The sequence below is a fragment of the Passer montanus genome, unplaced genomic scaffold (genome assembly GCF_014805655.1).
Source record: "Passer montanus isolate IOZ18808 unplaced genomic scaffold, ASM1480565v1 scaffold106, whole genome shotgun sequence".
Classification (NCBI taxonomy): domain Eukaryota; kingdom Metazoa; phylum Chordata; class Aves; order Passeriformes; family Passeridae; genus Passer; species Passer montanus.
This window is the reverse complement of record NW_024357170.1, coordinates 460806-480626: the sequence shown is the minus strand read 5'-3', so window position 1 is coordinate 480626 and position 19821 is coordinate 460806. Positions and strand designations below refer to the sequence as shown.

General features: G+C 41.7%; 1 protein-coding gene across 2 annotated transcripts in view; it reads left to right on the top strand.

The window, feature by feature from the left end:
• Nucleotides 1–8622: 8622 nt before the first annotated feature.
• Nucleotides 8623–19821, top strand: part of TXNRD1 (thioredoxin reductase 1) — a 35240-nt gene continuing 24041 nt past the window's right edge. The window contains exons 1-2 of one of the 2 annotated variants that reach the window (XM_039721056.1): nucleotides 8623–8795; nucleotides 18969–19078. In XM_039721056.1, coding sequence (XP_039576990.1) covers nucleotides 8717–8795; nucleotides 18969–19078 — 189 coding nt within the window. In that variant the 5' untranslated portion in view covers nucleotides 8623–8716. Of the gene's footprint in view, nucleotides 8796–16095; nucleotides 16114–18968; nucleotides 19079–19821 lie in introns of those variants that run through there. The other variant, XM_039721065.1, reaches the window with a different exon arrangement.

Below are 19821 nucleotides of genomic sequence, written 5' to 3'. Positions count from 1 at the left end.
AACTGTGAAATTCTTAGTGTAATAGACTGGAAATAGGTCTGTCATCAAACTGTGAACTCCATGGGGCATCAGGAACTGGTATTCATTCTTCATAGTGATCATTCTAATGTTAATTTTCTTCCTTTTTTTGTAGATCAGAGCATTCTTATTTGTATTCGATGATCCTGAATAAAAGATTCTTGAAGCTACAGAGCTAAGCAATGCTACCTGAAAAAGATGAAATGTGGAAATCCAGAAGAAATTATCTACAGGTAATTAACCAAGTCAGAGTGGGAAGAGACCAGGTGGAATTAAATGAAGTTCAAGACATTTTTATTTTTCTAATGATCAGTATCTCGCTGTTATGTTGAAAAATTCTTCAGCTAATTAGACATGCCTTCCTTTTAGGCAGTAGTACCCCTTTAACAGTAAAATATCTGCTACACTTGGAAGGAGCTGTGTGCTCAGGTGGCCTTTGTGCTGTGTGATCCCACAGCTATGAAGGGCAGACACGTACAGCATCTGCACTGTGCCAGTGCACTTGAGAGGCCAATCTAGAAGAGTAGCTAGCTTTGATGCACGTGCCATGAGGACCAAAGGATGTATTTATTCACAGCAGACTGGTATCCCACCAAAGAGGGGGCTGGGAACGTGCAATTCTGAAATTACTACATCCCATTTAGGAAGTATGGTCCAAAGAGCAATGTGCAACCATGGATACAATTTCCCAGGCCTATTCCATGCTTCTTGTATGACCTTGGGCAAATTATTGTAAATCCAAACCATCAGATTTCAATTGAGACATGCATAAATGCCTGTGAAAATCTGAATTTCGATCATATTGTACCTCAATTCCCCATCTGCTAAAGTGGTAGCAGTGTCATTTTCCTATCTTGACCTGAGCTGTGAATGGCTCAGATTCTCAGATACTGGGAAAGCAGTGGGGGCAGGAGTACCAGAGGTAAGAAATGACAAGTGAAACTATTTTATGAAGGCTTCTTGAGACCAAGCTGCTGTGTGCCAATCCCTGAGGAGAGCTGAACTAATTTTTGAGCCTTTTCGTCACTACTGCTCAACAGCCTTTCCTTCACAGGATGCACAGAAATGTACTATGTTGAGACATATTCCACCAAGTAAACTTTATTAAAATTGACCAACATTTCAAAATTTATTGGGGGAACTAAGATAAATAGGCTGTACCTCATGCCTAAATCTTGTTCCTTTAGAGAAAAGAAAAACCAGCTTACTGTTTTCACCAGTGGAATGGCTGGTCAAGAAAATAGATGCAAAGATACAGCTTGAAGTTTAGGTCTGCTAGTTAATCTCAGCCCGGTGGGGTTAAATGTGGCTGGCGGCAATCCCTTTGAAAGGTAGCTGGAACAGCACTGACTTGTAATCAGGTAATTTATATGTTAAGACATGTCTAAAACATCAAGTATAGACATTCCACGCAAGCAATAGAAACTTCAAAGTACACATGCAAGACAGAACCACTTGAAGGACTAGAAGAGATCTTGGCAGAAGCTTCTAACTTGTACATGAGTAATACAGCAACAGGTGGAGGTGAAACTATAACAATATCTCCTCTGCTTTGTTTTCAAAAAAGGAACTACACCATTTTGTGATGCAATCTGAGAACAGCTCGCTTTTCAACTGTGCCATTACAACCTCCTGGATAAAACCATTAGCATTGGTTTTGTCTCTTCTCAAAACACAGAACAGAAAAAAAATCAATGCTCATTTTAAATAGCAAAGGTTTAAATCATTTAGCTTTTTCAAACCTTATGACAAGTAATATAAGGTATAAAATGAAAAAGCTAATGAAGTAGCTCTGGTAAAACTTCAATTTAATTTTTCATAACTAAATTTATTACACATTTGCAAGGGTCATTCACATGGATTTGTCAGATATCACTAGTATTCAGCTGCATTCTATGGTTATGTTTTGGATTTTCTCCCTATTACCAGCTACATGTGGGATTGAAAGTTTTCAGTGGTACAAGTCGGGTGAAAGATGCCTTATTTAATCCTACTCTGCAAGAGGACAAGCAGCTGCTTAATGGCTATGCAGTGAAATCCTACATCTCCCAGGGGTGGGGAAGCTGGGTTCCATTACAGCTCTGTTTTGGGTACTGCAGAGGGAGCACAGAAGGCATGTCAGATGAAGATGGGAAGTGAGGAAATGTGGACTTTTGCCCAGTCCAGTTCTGATGATAAAGTTACAGTTCTAGAAGCCCTGAGGCTGTCAGCATTGGCATAGCAGATTTACAGAGCAGGAGATCTGCTGGGCTACAGAACTAAGCTTTTCTCTGAATCATTAATATTTGCTTACATAATGCCCATGTTTTCACATTGGGTCCATGTGGTTGAATTGCACAGCTCTTAACAGGTTTGAGCACTTGGTTTTCTTGGCATGTCTGGCGGTGCTGGCCGCAGCTTGCCGGGTCATCCAGAGACTTTAGAGGTCAGCCGCCGCCGCAGCTGCAATGTGCCATGGTTTAATCCCAGTCAGCAATTTCCACACACACAGTTGTTCACTCAGTCCCCGTCACCTCAATTGGAAGGAGAATCTGAACAAAAAAGTAAACCTCATAGATCAAGATCAGAACAATTTAATGATTCAAATAAAATGCTATTATACTAGTAGTAGTAGTAGTAAAGAAAAGGAGAAAGATGAATAAAACTCCAGAGAAACAAGTGATGCACAACACAGTTGCACACCATCCTTTGACCAGTGCCCAGCCTGACCCCAAGCAGTCATCAGCAGCTTCTGGACAACTGCCCATGGTTTATTTACTAAACATGACATTCTATGGTATGGATTCTCCCTTTGGCAAGCCCGGGGCAGGTGTCGTCGCTATGTGCTTTCCCCAGCTTCTTGTACCCCTGCTAGCTGTCACTGCTTGGGAAGACAAGAAGTCCTTCACTTAGAGCAAAACACAATTTAGCAAGAACTAAAACACCAATATATTATCAACATTATTCTAATAATAAATCTAAAACAAACACTGTGCTAGCTGCTGGGGAAAAAACTAACTTGTTCTCAGCCAAACCCAGCATGAATGGAGGAATTCAGGACTTTCCTAGAGGTATCAGAGATTTCCAGAGGCTATGGCATTTGTCAGTATTTGTAGTTTCCTTCTTGTAGATATGGGACCCTAAAGTGCACTGTTTCAAAGGCCTGTGTACATTACCATTCTGTCAGCAGCATGATGAAAATAAAACTGTTCTCTTACAGTTGGTCACACAGGGAACATCTTAGCCATGGCCCTGAACTCACGTACTGACTGACACAATCGCATTTGCAGTGTAGGCAGAGACATAGATGACTTCTGTCAACTTAAACATGAAAGCTGAAATTCTTTTCTCTTGGACTTGTCCGGACTAAGGACTCGATATAAGGTCACCCTTTGAAGTGCCTTTCTTCAGAAGGATGGGCTAACACCTAGATATACCTGTCTTTCTCTATTGGCTGCAGAAGGAGCTTAGATCCAGAGCTTACACAAGAGGCCAACCTTTGAGGTGAGATCTGGAGGTAAGAAAATGAATCTCAGCTTGCAAAAAATGACCAGTGGTATTTAAATTTCATTAATATTGGTCTCTGATGATGGAGATAGGAATGTGATAAGAACACACGGAGATCATGCAGAAACAGCCAGATTTTATTGCTGGTCGCCTTTTATAGGAGGTTCAAATTTCCACTGGCCAATGATATGGATGCATTTCCTTCGCAGTTCAGAGGGCTTGGCTGAGATCCCCAGTTTGAAATGGAATCTGACCTATCAGTACTGTGTCCAGGGGCTTGTTTACTTCCACTCTCTGATAAGCCAGGCTGGTCAAATTGGTGTCTGCTATGCCAAATTATCTGGGCAGCTATAGACCAGCTACAGCTGTTACACTTCCCCCTTTCTGTTTTAAAAAATGCAAAGTGTTCTTTGTCATCCCTCTGAAGGCACCTTGCAGACAGGATGACAAGACAGCATGATTGATGCCTTAGGCTTTAGCTTTTATATTTTTGAGATCCTTTACTGCTTTAGTGTGTAGTTCTGAGCTTCATATTAAGTGATGGTAAGCTCTCTTCACAGGGTAGCTAGACAAAAAAAATTCCTTTCCTAACTTGGGACCAAGGACAACTGATCCAAGTTTCAGGCCCAAGAGCATAAACAATGGTGGAGTGAAGAGAGAAAAACAAGAAGGCTGGGACTTCATAACTAAAAGCTATAACTGGACAATTAACTCCAAGATGCTAAGGGACCAGAACTTATAAAAGTGAGAGACCTCATGACCGGTCATCCATTTTGTGATCATTTTGGATTCATCTTGGGTGTAGCCCCGGCTGGGCTCTTGTGCTGTCCAAGGTGTATCCACTGAGGCCTTCTAATAAATACCTACTTTAACTCTGTCTAGCCTCTGTTCTAGGTCAGCCTTCACAAGGCATCATGATGACACCAATGATTTCATCCAACTCAACATGCCTAGCCTCTCCCAGCCAGTGATGCATCCCATAAATGGTTGAAGTTGTACTATTTATTCCCAGGAGCTGTCAGGCGGGATTACCACCTATACAAGTTCTCAAAATAGCATGCCACAGGCTTATTACTTGGAAGTCACAAACTTACAACTTAACTCTACAAACAGAAAATATTTCAACTTTAGAACCATGGGAAAACCAACAAACAGGAGAAACAATCTATCTCAGTTCAGGTCTGTGGTCCATATCCTTAAATAGATAAAATCCTCAAGTCCTCATATCTTTAAATATATAAAATCCTTTTAATAATGTCAAATTACTTAGGGTATAGATAGCACCAGGCATTCCCCCTTTTTATGTCTAAAAAGAATACATTTTAAAATGCCATGTGGGGAATACCAGTGTGTAACACAAGCCAGAGCTGTAGGAGTCATTGTGTGTTTAGTGAGGTATACAACTGCTTTTGAAATTACCATTTTTTACCAAAATTATCACAGGAAATGTCCCATGTCTTAAGTTTTACAGGTCACATCTTGGTATATGATTAAAACTGACACATCTCTGTGTTTGTAATGTCCTTAATATTTGATTCTCAAGGTATTTGAGTAAAGTCACAAGCGAACCATGCTGAGTGATCGACTGTAAGAGATGACATACTGCAGATTTGCTAGAAGTTAGAGGAATTGGTATTAATTTAACATAATCTTTGTGATTTGTAGAGGTGGTGAACACACCACTGTTCTACAGTTAGACTCCTTGACTATAAGTGACACTGGGTAATTCTGATTTTTGTATGCACTGGTTTTATGAAACATCTCAAAAGTAGAACTTATTTTTTTCCATTACTTCAGTGGATCTGCACCTCAGCAATGCAAGACCTTTTTCTTAATGAAAGGTTAAAAGATTAACCTGATTAAAAGATAATTGCAAAAGAGTAAGCAAAACGAAGTGCTGTGAATGATTAACAGGACTGCAAGGTGGTTTTTTAAATTTGATTTTTCTCAAATTGGCTGAATTGCCAGCTGGTAGTCCTCATGTAATGAAAATATTGAGATGGGTTTGGTAGAATAGGGTTCCTTCCCTAAGCTTGTTCAGCAAATTAGTTTAATAACTGTATTTCTGAAGCCATAATAATTCATTAATGCCTGCAACAATTATTATCCTCATTATTATAATTTTTGTTGTTACGGATAGCTATATTGAAGACACAACTTCTAAAATCACAGTGGTCATTCTCATAAGTTCAGAGACTTTTTTCCACTTAACAGTCTTAAGTTTAGGGTTTTTTTTTTTCTGTGTTTGAAACCCCAGCTGACACTGGGGATATCATTGCAGAGTAAAAGAGTAATACAGAAGCACAAATAGTCATTGCTGAAGTCCTCTGAGCAAAAAATGTGGAGACAGGGAGGCAGTGCCTCTTAAACATCAAGACTCAAAGTTATTATCCTGTTTCTCTTGCTTCCCTTTCTTTTGATCCTTTGTGGCCGCTCATTATTCCTTTTGTGGCAGAGTACTGAAGTAGACATGACACATTGTACACTGGGGAACACTTAGGACCTATGCAGTGTAACAGAGCAACCCAGTAGTCACTAAGACTAAGAGTTCCTTGGACTACAACATTCATTTCATTGTTACATGTTGGCGGCACAGCATCCTTTGTGCTCGCTCAGCCACAGATCCCAGCAGTCAACCAGTGCAACTGAAGACTCATCCAGCCAAAACCATCAATGGTTAGGTTTGCATAATTTTAAAACCTTTCAAACAAGTGCAAGTATTTGCTGTAAACAAGAATGCTGACCAGGTAAATTGCCTTGTTTGATGTAATGTCACACATCGTGAAGCGTTTTGTTGGGTTTGTGTGGCCAGGTTTTGGAGTGAGAGGTTACAAGGATGATCTCTGTGAGAAGACGCCAGAAGCTTTTCCCTCTAAGAAGGGAAAAAAGTTATTGTATAGATGTAATTGCAGACAGAGGAAAGAGGAGTAAGAATATGTGAGAGGAGCAACTCTGGAGATGGCAGGGTCAATAGAGAAGGAGGAGGACGGGGTGCTCCAGGGGCTGGAGCCGAGATTCCTCTGCAGGCTGTGGTGCAGCCCATGGCAAAATAGGCTGTCCCTCTGCAATACATGGAGGTCCATGGGGATGCAAAGATCCTCCTACAGCCATGGAGGAGACCCATGCTGGAGCAGGTGCCCCAGACAGGGCTGTGAACATTTAGAAAACCCTTGCTGGAGCAGGCCCCAGGCAGAACCTGCAAATCTGTGGAGAGAGGACTCCATACTGGAACAGGTTTCTGGTAGGAGTTGTGACTCTGTGAGGTACCCAGGCTGCAGCAGGCTGTGCCTAAGGACTGCACCCTGTGGAAGAGTGACCCACATTGCAGCAGTTCATGCAGAACCACTGCCCATGAGATGAACTCATGTTGGACAAGTTCATGGAGAACTGTCTCCTGTAGGAAGGACCCCATGCTGGAGCAGGGAAATGACACTTCTCCCTGAGCAGCAGCAGAAACAACCTGGGATGAACTGATCATAACTTCCATTCCCTGTCTCCTTGTGCTTCTGGGGGAGAGGAGGTAGAGCTGGGAAGGATGGAGGGCTAAGGGGAATGCGTTTTTAATATTAATTTTACTTCTCACTATCCTGCTCTGAGTTTGTTAGTAATACATTCAGTTAATATCCCCAATTCAAGTCTGTTTTGCCTGTGATGGTCTTTGGTAAGTGCTCTCTCCCAGACACTATCTCAACACATTGTTATATTTGCCCAACTATTTAATTAAAAAAAACAAACAAACAAAATGTAACAGCATTTTTAATTAAGTAGCTTAAAATATATAAAATTGAATACACTTGAAATATTGACAATATAATTTGGTTAAAATAAGGAATAATTTGATTCTAATAATAATGCATAAGCAAAAATAACCGTGCAGGGTACGGAGTGCAGGGCTTGACTCCTGCCACCTCAGGTACCAGCTTGTCAAGCCAAAATTCCCCCTTTTATGCTGTATGTCATCACCATCTCCTCCCATTTTTGATTCGTCACACTTGTATCACTGCTCTCATCATCACTGCATGCTCCACCATTCTTTTAGGGGGTCGTGCCACTCTTTGGGGGTCTTCTTTGAGGAAGGCCTCTCCGTCGGTGTCCTGTAGTTCACCTTTTGGATTACACATGTGCACCAAGTTGGTATAGTATAAGCCAATATTATGTTCTAACATTAAAGCAATAAATCTCATATAATTAACATTTTACTGGGGTCCAACCAAATCTTCCTCTCTTCTAACTAAATTTAGTAATAGTTATCTCTTGCTTCTTCCTGTTCTGAACATCTGCAGGAGAAGGTGAGGGGAGCCCCTCCTCTCTCTTTCTTTCTTGGCATTACACCTTTAACTGTTTCATTATATATTATTAATTATATATATTTTTTTATATATATATTAATTACTGTATCAATATTGACTACTGTTTCAATTTTATCAGCACAAATCATACATATTTATTACACCATGAATCCTCTGTTATCTTTTTTTCTCCCCTGTCCACTTGTGGAAGAGAGGGACAGAAGTGTTTTGGTGGGTGTCTGGTATCCAGCCACGGCCAAACCACTAGGAGAGTGAAGAAAGTTCATATTGACCGGTGTCAACAGCGGACATTTGTGTACAGGCTTGATAGTACTTTAAAGGGTTACGGCTTTCATCGTGCTTTGGCTTCTCAGCTGATTCCAGCAGTCCTTGGCAGATGCTTCTCTTGGCACCCATTGGAGTGTAAGCCACCAGGACGGGGCCACAGGCTCGGCAGCACTGCAAGGTAATGGTGGCAAATAATGGCCCAAGCCCTCATAGTAGCAGTGTGACCAGCCTCACGCAGGTGACCTTCCCGTTACAGCGCCTCTTCTATCTCTGTATTTCTCAGCACGAACCATTAATTGTGAGGGGAAATCCTCTCCCAGAACACCCCTGAACGCCCTTGTCTCGCCAGCAGCTCTCAGCCCGGGGGCGGGAGGGCTCGCCGGGGAGCGCAGGGCCCGGCCCGCCCGCCTCGGTCGCCATCGTGACCGGGCCGCGCTGGGGCGCGGGGCTGAGGGGGCGCCGCGGCCGCCAGGGGGCGCCGCCGCCGAGGGGCGGCGATCCGGGCCCGTCGCATCCCGTCCCGTTCTACCCCATCCTTTCCTACCCCATCCCGTTCTACCCTGTCCCGTCCTACCCCATCCCGTTCCACCCCGTCCCAGCCCGTCCCGTCCGTCCCCTCCTGTCCGGGCCGCGCCATGGGCAGCACCCTGCGGAAGAGCCAGGCGGTGCGGCAGGCGCCCGGCGGCGCGCTCCCGGAGCGGCGGCGCCCGGCAGGTAGGCGGCAGGCGGACAGCGCCGCCCGGCAGCGCTTCGCACCTGGCGGGCTCCGGGCACGGCGGAGCGGGCGGGGGGAGCGGCTCCGGTTTCCCTGTGAAACACCAGGCAAGGCGGAGTTGGGGCCCCCTCCCGTGCTGGCGGCCGGGCGCCCCGCGGGGGTACCGCGCTGCAGAACTTCGCTGTGCCTTCAGCAGGGTGACCGCGGGTCCCCCGCGGGTGCTGGGGAGCTGTCCCCAAAGAGCCCGGCTGTCCCCTGAGTGCCTTACCGGGCAGGCTGTGCGCATCTCCCTGCCCACGGTAGATCAGAGCTATGCTGGCTGTGGGACCCCCTCCCCCAGGGCTGCCACAGTGTGACCTGAAGGATGTCTGTGCTGAGGAGGGAACGAGAGTTGGAGTTAGGAACACCATTTGGAATTAGATGTGAATTAAATGGCCCTCTGATCCATGGATATGATTTCTGCCTACCATCTTCCCACAACAGAATGGGGAAGGTTGTCTTTCAGCTGACTGCTCTGTACCTCGTCAGAGTCAGAGCTTCAGGCTGAGATCCTCCATGGGCACAGCATTAACCGTGCTCTCGCCGGCTCTATAAAACCCGATGAAAGAAGCTAAATAATGGGCTCGAAGTAATGAACACCTGAAAACGAGCCTATGCTTACATCTGGTGCTGAACAGCAGTTCTGCCTAAATGAAAAGGCACTCTTAGGACGTAGTACTTCATTGGGCGTACTACTATAGGAGTGTTTCAGCTCTACCACATCCCTGGGAGAGGAGGCTGTTTTTAAACATGTTCTTACACTTGCAGTAATTTGAGGACATTGACAGAAAACCACCTTGGGAGCTTTAAGGTGTTACATGGTATTTTAAGTCTTATTATGCAGGACGGAAATTGTCAAAACCTTGGCAAACAAAAAGTAAAGATGCCTGTGCAGTAAGAATTTGCATAAGGCACAGCAGAAGCTGACAAATACAAAGATGACATTTGCAACAGTTAAAACTCTTGAAATAGGCTTATTGTTATGGCTCCATATTGCTTAGATCTTTCAATTACACCAACATAAAATCCTCCAGTCTGAGCACTGGAAACCCCAGATGTTCCTTGATCCTAAGAAGAAGGAATGGGGAAGAAAAATAAAAAACAAAACAAAACCAAAAAAACCTCTCAAAGCACTGTCTAGAGAGTCCAGTTGTCCTTAAACTTTCAGGGCACTGCTGTGACCTGACAGCAGTTCCCTTACCTAATGCTGCCACTACCATGTTATGATTTAGAAGTACCTAATTTAGTTTTAAATCAGATACTGGAATCTGTGCAGATGTGGTAGCATGGAGTCTCGGGCATAGGGAGCTGCTCTGGAGTTATACCCAAACCTGGTTTCTCTGGCCAACAATCTATCTACTGGCATAAAATCAGAAATGAAACCTGCATCTCAATGAGTATTTTCAGCATTGTGAAGCTGACTCATTTAGGCTAAACAACTTAAAAGAGCATGTTGTTTGGGCTTTGGTTTATGTGCTCTCCTGTATCTTTGTTTTTTCAGTTTAAGGTGTTACTATTCCCTGTTGCCTATTCTAGAACTCTGGCAGCATCTTAAAGTAATTCTCCAGGAAGGTTGGTTTAAACTGTGAGACAAGGTTTATATTTCAGCATCAAGGCAGATTTTCTTCTGGGATAGTTGCTTATGAGTAAATTATTATCTGAAACCCAATGTCCATTTCCTAAAGGAACACATCAAAGTTTTTAGTGTAGAAAGTTTTTTGTTTTTAGGACAAGAAATGAGAGGAGTTTTGGGTGCTGTTGAAGGGCCTATACACAACACTAAAGCAAAATAATTTACAGAAATTTGAACAGAGATACATAATTTACATGAAACCGGAAACATAATCCAAATATGCTAATTACTCATTGTTTAACTGACTCTGAAACATGAGCAATCTAAAATTACCCCCTTTCTGTAGTTGGTCATAACAAGCAGGAGAGTTGCTTATATGTAGCTTATATATATGCTTATATATAGCTGGCATAACAAAGGTTTTAAATACATTCCCATGTCCTTACCTTGTGCTTTCAAAAAGGTTATTCTCAATCTTCAAATAGCATTCAGTATACTTCAAGAAATGCATTTTTGCACATGCAGTATTTATGGCATTTTGTGAGTGTAAAGGTATGAAAATTAGAAGTAACTGAGAAGACAGTGCTTTTCCTGATACATTTGTTAAATTATCTCCACACTTAATTTTCTGTGTTATGAACATGCACTTTATTGCAGAAAGAATTAAGGACAAAATTCAAAGCTGTACCATAAGGGAGTAAACTTACACATCTCAGAATTAAGATAGCCTGGGTTGCAGCTTTTGCTTTATATAACATATTGTTTGTTTCTGTGGGACTCTAACTTGTTATGATATCTAGTGCTACTTTTTTTCATCTCAGACTGTCATAGTTGAATATTATGAGGGGCTGTGTTTTAGTTTGGTTTGACTTTGTTGTATGTTGAAGCTGCTCAGCTTCTTTTGGGACTGGGCACTCAGGACACACTCACTGGTGGGCCTGGAAAGTAGACTGGGAATGAAATTTGGGCTGGAATCTACAAAGTCAGTTAAAAAATAGTTTTAGCATAATTGTTCCTCATTTTTAGTGCTAATATGAGAGCCTCTGAATGCAGCATAACTGTGAGATGGAGTTACAGGGAATCCACTTTGGTGGTCCTAATTCTGTGCAGTAGTACGAGCACCAGTGGTAATTAGGTTGTGTTGACATTTACATGTGGTGAGCGTCACAGTAATGAGGCCCCAAATATTTTTACTTTTGCAGTATTTCCTGGAAATGTGTTGACCATATAATTTACATATGAGTTGCTCAGGTGACAATAATAGATGTGTCATAGCACTCCTTGTGCAAAAAAGTAGAGTGAACTCAAATCCTGGATGTGGCTTATTGGATGCTCGTGCATTTCCTCTACCCCTGTTAATAATTATGCCATCCCTTGATTTCTTCTGTGAACAGAAACAGTCCTTGGCCTTCAACAGTGTTTGGTATCTGTCTCCTTTTTCTAATCCTTTTTTATGGTTTCTCTATTTTCAAAACTTTGGAGATAGAACTCCATTGCTTGTTCCTGTTTGAAGGTTGTTCCTCCATTAAGCCCATCTCAGTAACCCTTTGGTAGGGTGCCTTGTTTCTGTTTTGGTTTTGCTTGTAGAAAACAAACTAAATAACAGATAAAATTGTGCACTGGGGCTTACTTACTATACTGAATTGCTAAATTATTCTCCTTCTTCTTTACCACTGCTATCTATAGTGGTAGATATCTGTTGTTATCTACAGTGCCTCCCTTGTTTTTGATATCTGTTTTTTTATACCTGCCTGTTGTCATGCAGCTGCCTTCTAGTTTATAGCTCAACTCATGTATTTCCTGGGTTTTTTTTTCCGTTGCTTGTTCAATTTTTTCCCCATTCAAGCTTTTAAATAACTTCCTTTTTTGAATGTGGTGTCACATTTTAGGTCTACCTTGCAGAACTATCCCCTAACTTGCTTGGCTATATCTGATGCCCTGTCTTTTTCCTTATCTTCAGTTTGGTTTTACCTTCTGTTTTTCCTCCAAAAAGCTGTTGCTTTCCATAGCATATTGCCTTTCCTATATGTACTCTTTGTGCCATGTAGTATTGAGTAAGTAAAGGGATTCTTTTATGGTCAACTCTATGGATTTGTGTGATCCCCCATAATTTTTGGCTGTTACAACCCTATCTGACCCAGCACTGTCTTTTGCATAAAAGAGATACAAATGCAAAGAGAGGAAGTAATTAGAGCATGCAAATACTTTTATTTCCATAGGAAATAGTGGTGACTTAGTCTAGTGTAGTCCTGGCTTTTCTTAAGAATCTGCTAATGAACTGGTTTTACTGAGTGAATGGAGATACCGTCTCGTTTTATCTTCTGTTCTAGCAAAGTTGCCTGTTTTGCTTGTTGAGTCAGATGTTCAAGGAAGAAAGAGCTGTTTGACACGGTCACCTCTCTTGTGTCCTGGCATTGCATCCCCAGCATGGTGGGAAGGAAACTCCCAACTTCCTTGTCTTCTCTGCTGTTTGCACAGCCTGACACAAAGCACTTCTCAGTAGCTCTGGCTCACAGGTGTAAGGTGTTTGTTGTTTTCCAGCCACCCTCACAACCGTTCCCAGGCAGACCTTTGTAAGGGCTGTGTGCACAGGGTTAGTTTGTTGGATTGCTTTGGTGGCAGGAGAGTTTAGAGGGCAGTGAGTGACCTGTTAGACTGTGCTGCTTCCCTCTCCTCACAGAAATGCTGTGTCATTGTTTGCTGGGCTGCTACAGTCCACTCAAGTCCTTTTGTTTTTCAAAGACAAAAAACTTTGATTACTCTGGATTAAAATATCTGGGTTTTTTGCTCACTTCTTTAAAAAGTCCTGCTTAGGTAGAAATAAATCACATGTTTCTGAACCAAGTACCCAGGTACTTTCCGTGGTGTTGTACCTGCCTTAAACTTCATGCCCTTACTGTAAGATTACCTGCAACAGGCTTGCTTTCTTTTAACTGTGTTCACTTTTAATAACTGGGTCATTAGACAAAAAACCCTGGTTGTGTGTGAGTTGTTTTCCACCATTTTTTATGTTCTCTATGACTCAAACGCAAGCCTGATTACAAAGAAATGTGTGAATGAATAAATTGCTTTAGTTGTGGTAGAAACAATAAAGGCATGGCCAGTGGCAGAAGGGACTAATGAATGGCACCAGCACCAGGAGATCCTGTTCCATCCCTGCTAAGTACTGTTTTACCTCTCTGGCCTCAGGTGCCACACTTATTCAAGTGAGGCTGGTGATACTTCCTCCTTGTGTCAGAGAGTTGTTTATTTACTGAGCAGGAATTAAAAAAAAAAAGTAGCATGAGAATATTGATCACAGTTTGTGGGAATGACAGGTTTGTGCTGGCCCAGGAATTTCAAGAAGAAAAGTCAGGAAGCTCAGCTGTTTCAGGTCACCCCAAATAAAGGGTGAGCCAGTATGGATGGCACTGTGAGCATGATACACTTTGCAGGTAGTTATATCAGAAGCCAGCTTCCTTTGTTTTGATCTAGATTAGATTAAGCATTAGCAAATATTAGTAAATCCCAAAGCAACTGTGACTTTTGAAGGAAATAGGCAAAAATCTATGCTAAAATTACTGGTGTTGTAAGGTGATATTTTCCATAAAGATTGCATGTAAATTGTTATATGAGATATTGTAGCTTTTACCACAGTTCCAGAGGCAGACAAGTTTTATATTAAGAATTTCATATCCTACTTAGTTTAGTTCAGAATGAAATAAAATTGAAGATGAAAGTGGTCCAAGATACATAAGTAATGTAAGATTGGTTGCATTTTACTGAGGAGGAGAGAATCTGAGAGTTATTTTTGTTAAACTTGTACAGCTTGTTCTGTTAAAGACAACAGAGTTTGTATTGTAGATGTTCTGGAAATACTTGAGGTCAGCATGTGATGTTATGCTCTCAGAAAACATCCCTATTAGTGCTCATTAGAGCAACCTGGCTAATTCCTGTATGGTTTACTGTAAACAATTACATAAGGAATGAGGAATGGCTGAAGACTTTCAAGGGTAAGTACCCACTGCCTGATACTACTGAGAAACTTCTGTGAGTGAGAGTGCTAGTAGGAACGTCTGTAAGAAAGCCCAGGTTTTATTGGAGTGGGATTTTAAATTCCAGAATTGTTATGGGAGAAATATATCTGGTAGGACTTCATAACAAACCAAGAAGTATAATGATGTCCCTGTTAAAATCCCTATTTAATATACTTTTTCTTAAAGCAGTTGGACTTTGTGGTAGCTGCATGAGTACTCAGAAAAGCAAAAGGAAGACAGAAGCCTGGAAGTAGGAATTACTTCTTTTGCTAGGAACTAGGAGCTGAGACCAGTTTTAGAACCCCTGTTTTCTGACTAACTGGATGAGACAGGTTATGAATTTGAGTGGATGATTGTTAGAGAAGGGGATGCTTGAGTGTTTTGTCCTAGGTTCTTGGATGGAAAGGTGGTGGATTGGAGCCCTCCAAACACAGTGCTGACCTATCTTGAGTGGAAAACTGATTGGAGGATATTGTTGAGTCGGTTCCCAGATGTTCATTGGAAAATTAACCTGAAAGGGTGAATTTTATTACTTAATGCCATTTTTGAGTGGGAACTTTTCTGATGGGTATAGAGAGCTTTTATTCAGGCTCTGCGATGTTTGTCTTTCCTTTAATCTGGTGTTCATCATTCCTCTGTCAGTGTTTCTTCTTTGGTTGGTCTAGGTTTTGTAATTCCTTTGAGAATACTGTGCTCTGGGGCTTTCTGCTGTTTCCTGTCTTTTTCATATATTAACTGCATTTGTTTGGCTGAGAATGGTGGGGGATTTTTCTCTTCTGGCTTAGAGCACTCAACACTTAGGTTGGAAAGTTCCCTGAAGAAAGTTTGTATCTAAATGTTTTTCCACTTATAGAATTTACTTTAAATGCTTTTTGTACTCAAATAGTTGTGGTAAAAACAAAGAATTTATATTTTCATTAAGGAAATAGGTGTTTTGCAGTAGTACTATGTACCACTGTCAGGACTCTGCTAACAGAAGTCTGACCAGCTAGAGCCCTTGCTTCAACTAGTTGCAAAGTTCAGTTAGTCCACCTTGTGCGTTGATGTTGATCCTATTCAAGCAGTCCCTTATTTAAATGGGAGGAGTTTTAAGCTCTTAGATATGAAAAGGACACAAACAAAAATAGGATTAAAATTAAAGGGCTTTGCAGCAACATACTGGATAAATATAAGCAATAACATAGTTCAGAGAATTTCTCATTTCTTAGGAAAATGCACTTTACTCTTTTGCTTGTCAAGTATTAAAGCTTGGTGGGTTTTGGGTTTGAGAGCCCAGCTGACAGCTCACTCCTCCCCACTCACTCCTCCCTGGTGGGATGGGGAGAAAATTGGAAGAGTGAAGGTGAGAAAACTCAAAACTGGGACAATTTAGTAGATAAAGCAAATGACACCATGCCAGCAAGGCTGCAGGCTTCCATTTCCTCTGAGTTTTGTCAGTTCAGCTGATTGCAAGGCAACCTCTCAGGGTGCATTTGTGATCTGATCCAGGCTGGAGGTGTATCTTTTAAGGGCTCGGGGATTTTCCCTGCTAATCTGAATGATGTAATGGCTCTGTTGCTGTCACTATGAAATGTTTTAGTTTGCGCAATAGGGGAGGTAGTGACCTGTGGGGATAGTGCAGAAATGAGCATATCTAGAAGAAGGAAAACATGAAAATTTCTCAACCTACAAAGATCACTTCGGCATAAGGTAAATATTCATTGTCATATGAAATAGCCTGTACTTCCCAAATGCCTGAAGATAGAGCTGTAAAGCAATTCATGTGCTTGCTCAGAAACATTACAAATTTAGAGGTGTCTTCTGAACTCCTGGAGTAGAGACAACTATTTTTTTTAAATTATAGTTTGTTAAAATGTGAAGTTTATTCTTGTTGGTAATGTCCGTTTCTGTGATACAGAAACTCTAGGTAAATCAGTGGAGACTTTTGCCTTGAAGCACCACCTCTAGACCTCCAGAGTGAGTAGTTGAAAGGCAAGTGCTTTCCATTGGTTCCCATGTCCTGCCTCTGCAGCTGGTGGGATCACTGGATCACTTTTGCAGCGTAAGGCAATTCTTATCCTGGAGCAGTTCTGCTTACAAAGCTCATCCAGGCTGTTGGGTTGGGCTGGTCCTGTTCCCACCTGATCAAAGCCTTCTGAAACCAATCGTACCTTTTTTCATTCTAGCCAGAAGTTACACAACAAAAAGTCAAAAGTTCAGAGGCCTCAGTGCTAGGGAGGACTTTGGTTTGTGAGGAAGCTTCCTCCCAATAAGGAAGGATATGGATTGAAAACACCACAGTTGTTTCACTGTATTTTTTTAATCTCCCCAGATAGGGTTTTTTTCTGGTTTAACAAGTTCTGAGGAAACCTGACAGTTTTGCCACTACCAGTGAGAGATGTAGCTGCCTCCTCTTACTCTCTAATGGTCTGGTAATGCCTTTGTCCTGGCACCAGCTGTGGTGATCACAGATTGTTCCTTGAGCTGGTTGAGCTTGTTAGACTAGTGGGAAACTGTCCACAACTTTTCTTCTCCTGGGTTAGTTTTCTCCTAGGTTAATGAGTTGATTTAGCTCATGTACGGGTCTGAGGTCTGCCAGAACTGGTGCCAAGTATGCAGACGCCAAGAAGGAAAAAAAGTGTGGTGAAAGAATAGACTTGTCCCCTTGTTTTAGTATTGGTTGATTCACCCCATATCAAGGAGCACTTGGCAGGTCATAGGAAAGGTGCCACCTCAGCAGCTGCCACCTCCTAGACTGGGATTAACAAAACCAAAAGTTGGTGGTAATGCAGGGCAAGAGCCTCACTGGGCTTCTTTGCTACGGACTTGTTGAATATCACTGATACGTACCAGGCAGAGTCATCCTCACCACCACATCTCGGAGGGTTATTCAAAGCAGATCCATGGTTCGGGTTCTCTTTAACAGTCTCACTCTGAATAAAGGTGTTTGCTGACTAGTTTTTGGAAAGTATCAATTATTCACCAGGACCTTGGGTTATCACAACTGCTGTTAACGGATGGAATTTTATAGAGAGCAAGCTGGTGACACACAGAACACTTTCTGCTTTGTCATGCTGCCTGTGGCAGGTTGCCCAAACCAACAAGGGAGAGGCCCCCAGAAGCAGAGCCAGCCAACATACAAACTCTTTCAAGTCTTTGCCAGGGGCTATGGTTGCCTTTGGGTTTTGGGGCTATTGCTAAAACCTGGTACCTCTGGCACAGATCTACACGAAAATAATTAGAGATATTTATACAAGTACCTGTGTTGGGTAATGTCTAGATTTTATCTCACTGAAGCTACAGTTTTAGGTGAACATTCCTGAGATTGTTCAAACTTGCAGGAATAAAATATTCTTTCAGCTACTTCAGGTACGCACAGGACTGTGGCTTTAATATAATATACTGAAGCAAAAATTTATCCTTTGTGAAGGCTGTTCAAAACCTGTGTTCTTGCTTTTCTTTTTTTACATGTGTGTTCCCCAACTAGAATAGGATAAGTAGTATCCATCACTAATATTACTGTTAAGAGTTCTGATCTTTTAAACCCCTTTACCAACATCACCAAAGTACTCTTCCCAATACCTTTGTGAGATAAAGGAATTTTAGCAACAAGCTTCAGAGAAGAAGTCAGAAATTACAAGGATTACAGACCAGTTTTCAATGGCTACCTTTTTTGATTTGTGTGTATGTGAATGCTTTTCAGGTTTGTGGGCTCAGTGCCCAAGGAATGTATACATAGCATTCAGTAGGGCTGTTTCTCTAAGTATAGGCACGTGTCATGGGTTGCTAATTAATGCTGGTTGTACCGTGCAAAGTATGTATGTGATTAAGTACAAACAACTGCGTACTGACCCATTTATTGGAAATCAAGCATAATGTAATTCAGGGTTATGTGGCGGAAGGCAGAGCTGATAATGCATTCCAATCAGCTACTAGATTTTACACATTTTTCTTTTTCAATGCCACATCAAATAAAGTTTCACTGTGTGTAAATATGGTTTTTTTTTCTTTTCACTAATATTCTTGAACTTTTATATTGGGGGTGTGTATATATATATATGATCAGTTATGACCAGTGGGAAGACTGATCTTTCCCAGCCTTTTTATCAATATATTGAACTGAAAGAAGTTTCCAAGCAACTAACTGCAGAAGAAAACTAAAAACTTTTAATTAAGTTTAAAAAGTACGAGATTTTATGTGTCGCTTTCTGGGCAAGAATAATAAAAATCATCATGTTCTTTTAAGACTGAAGTCTCAGGCTTAGCCACAGGAAATATCATTTCCTTGCTTTGATCCAATCATATTGTTAGATTGACCAAAAGTACTGAAATCTCAGCCAACTCTTGTATGGGATTTTATTCAGCAGGAAAATATCGCAAGTCATCCTAACGCTGCAAATGAGTCACAAGTCGCCTTAGGAAACTCTCCCCTGGGACAGACATGCCACAGATGAGGAAGTGATGAAGCTGCCAGGCCACTCCCCCAGATAATTTCTCTCGAGGAGCACAGCCCTCATAAAGGACATCTCTCCAGACACTACGTTATTTTATCCTTGATTTCACAGGGGGAGCCCCAAAGCAGAGAGAAGGGCAGCGTGAAGCAGTAGCAGCAGCTTCCCAGCCAGTTGTTTCTGCACGGGAGAAGCAAACAGGAGATCATGAGAGAACTTTAAAGGTAGGAGGAGTACATTTCAAAGTCTGTAATTTAGTTTTGACATTGAAAAATAATCAGAGTGTAGAATTTATTGTAAAATTTGTAGTTCATGGGTGAAGAGTAGAGGTCTGTTCCCAGGATGGGATCATGGTCATGAAGAAGTTCCCCCTGTAAATGGGATGTGGAGCTTGTCAAGAGCCTGGCTGCTTTGGAGCAGGGTTCAGGAGGAAGAGCAGAAGCTAGTAATGTACTTAGTCTAATTTAAGCTTTTAATATGTTATTATAAAGAGCTATTATGAAGAATTAATGAGAAATGAACAAAACAGTAGGAAATAAAAGCTGAAGTTTCATAATCCATGTGAAAACAAAGCATTTTTAAAAGGAGGAAAAAAAAGTATCATGATAAAAGTAATGATCTAAGCAAATGACTAGTTGGTGTGGTTTCCTTCTGTGCATCATAAAGATACCATTCTTGGTAGCTGGGTCTGATGACTGTGGAGGAGTTAGTCTCCCTTTATGCTTCACACCGTCCTGTTTCCACTAAGCTAGAAACAAGGTTTGCTTTGAAAAGGCACCCCTTCTCTGATTTTATATCTCTAAATACAAATGAAGTGAAGCTGCTTATCACGGGACAATATATGCCCCTCTGCTCTTTGATCCTGGCTAATGGCAGTGTTAAAAAAGTAGAGAAAAGGGAAACAAGCACAAAGTAGGTTCAGTGGCAGGGGTGTGTGTTGGGGTGGTGGAGCAGGAGGAGAAGAGGA